This window comes from Brassica oleracea, unplaced genomic scaffold (assembly GCF_000695525.1).
Source record: "Brassica oleracea var. oleracea cultivar TO1000 unplaced genomic scaffold, BOL UnpScaffold02486, whole genome shotgun sequence".
In the NCBI taxonomy this organism is placed as follows: domain Eukaryota; kingdom Viridiplantae; phylum Streptophyta; class Magnoliopsida; order Brassicales; family Brassicaceae; genus Brassica; species Brassica oleracea.
In genome coordinates this window covers 1-1,733 of record NW_013619016.1, presented here as the reverse complement: position 1 = coordinate 1,733, position 1,733 = coordinate 1, and the positions used below count along the sequence as shown (strand labels likewise).

General features: G+C 48.8%; 1 protein-coding gene across 1 annotated transcript; it reads left to right on the top strand.

The window, feature by feature from the left end:
• Positions 1–8: 8 nt before the first annotated feature.
• Positions 9–1,657, top strand: LOC106321694 (reticuline oxidase-like protein; the record flags this gene model as incomplete). Its single annotated transcript, XM_013759939.1, has 1 exon — positions 9–1,657. A coding segment is annotated over one exon (1,596 nt), but the record flags the coding sequence as incomplete, so codon positions are not given.
• Positions 1,658–1,733: the final 76 nt, after the last annotated feature.

The window sequence follows — 1,733 nt, the reverse complement described above, 5'->3', positions numbered from 1 at the left end:
TCCATCTTATCTATCTCATCACAATCCCACGAGTCTACTCATCATTACCGTTGCCATTGTATGCGCCGGAGCTTTTCCTCGAATGTCTCGACGCTCAGCCGGCCGACCCCGGCAGTCGTAACTCAAGAGCCGCCGTGATTCCCACAGACTCATCTTTCTCAACAAACCTGATGAGGGCCGTGAGAAACCTCCGGTTCGCTTCTGCCTCCACAAGGAAACCGGAAGCCATCGTCGCCGCCGTTACCGAAACCCACATCAGAGCAACAATCTCCTGCTGCAAACACCTGAACCTCGAGCTCAAAGTCCGCAGCGGCGGCCACGACTACGAAGGCTTCTCCTACACCTCTCCGGTGCCGTTCGTGATCCTAGACATGTACAACTTCGACAAAGTCGACATCAACCTTAAGGACGAGACCGCGTGGATCCAATCCGGAGCCTCTCTCGGCGAGCTTTACTACAACATCGCGAAAACAAGCAAAGTCCACGCTTTCCCCGCCGGAGTGTGTCCTAAAGTCGGCGCCGGAGGACATTTCAGCGGCGGAGGGTTCGGGAATCTCTTGAGGAAATACGGTTTATCGATTGACCACATCATCGACGCGCAAATCATGGACGCGGACGGGAAGGTCTACCGCGACAGACGTTCTATGGGAGAAGACGTGTTTTGGGCGATTCGCGGCGGAGGCGGTGGGAGCTACGGCGTGATTCTTGCGTGGAAGCTTAAGCTCGTTAGGGTTCCGGAGAACGTCACCGTTTTTAAACTGGAGAGAACGGTGGAAGAAGGTGTCATTGACTTGGTCCACAAATGGCAGCAAGTGGCTCCGGTTATCGACAAAGATTTGTTTATCCGATTAGAGATTAAACCGGTTTACCGGAGGACTACATCAAAATGCAAGACCAAGACGATTAACGTTTCCTTCATTGGAATGTTTCTCGGTTCGCCGGAGAGACTTTTAAACATAATGAACAAACGTTTCCCGGAGCTATACTTGAGGGAACCTGACTGCATGGTTAAAAAATGGATCGACTCGGTGGTTTTCTGGGCTGAGTACCCAGAAAACGCACCATTAGAGATTCTTCTCGAAAAAATATCAGTGAACGAATCCTACTGGAAACGAACTTCAGACTTCGTTCAAACTCCTATCTCAAAACGAGGTATTGCCAAGATTTTCCAGACGATGATTTATCACTCGCCGCTTCCACGGCGAGTATGGATGCAGTGGAACCCTTGGGGAGGCAGGATGGCTGAGATAGCATCTGATGAGACGCCGTTTCCGCATAGAGCTGGTAACGTTTTCATGATTGAGCATTTCATGAATTGGTATGCACCTGGTAATGAGCTAGAGGAGGCGTTCTTGGCCATCTCAAGAAGCTTTAAAATGGCGATGACTCCGTTTGTTTCGAAGAATCCGAGAGAGGCTTTCTTGAACTACAGAGACGTCGATATCGGAATTACGACGCCTGGGTATAACGCTACGTTCGAAAAAGCTAAGGTTTATGGGGAGAAGTATTTTCAAGGGAATTACTTGAGATTGTTTCAGGTTAAAGCCAGGTTCGACCCGACTAACTTTTTCCGGTCTCAGCAGGGGATTCCGGTTCTTGAATAGTGGACTGTGGGGACTGAACTAGAGATTCATCGGATGTGTTCTTTTCTTGTTCTTCTTGTGGTTATTCCAATATCTAAGAGAAGTCACTGATGTAATCTCAATCTATTAATAATAAATGGAATAACCTCT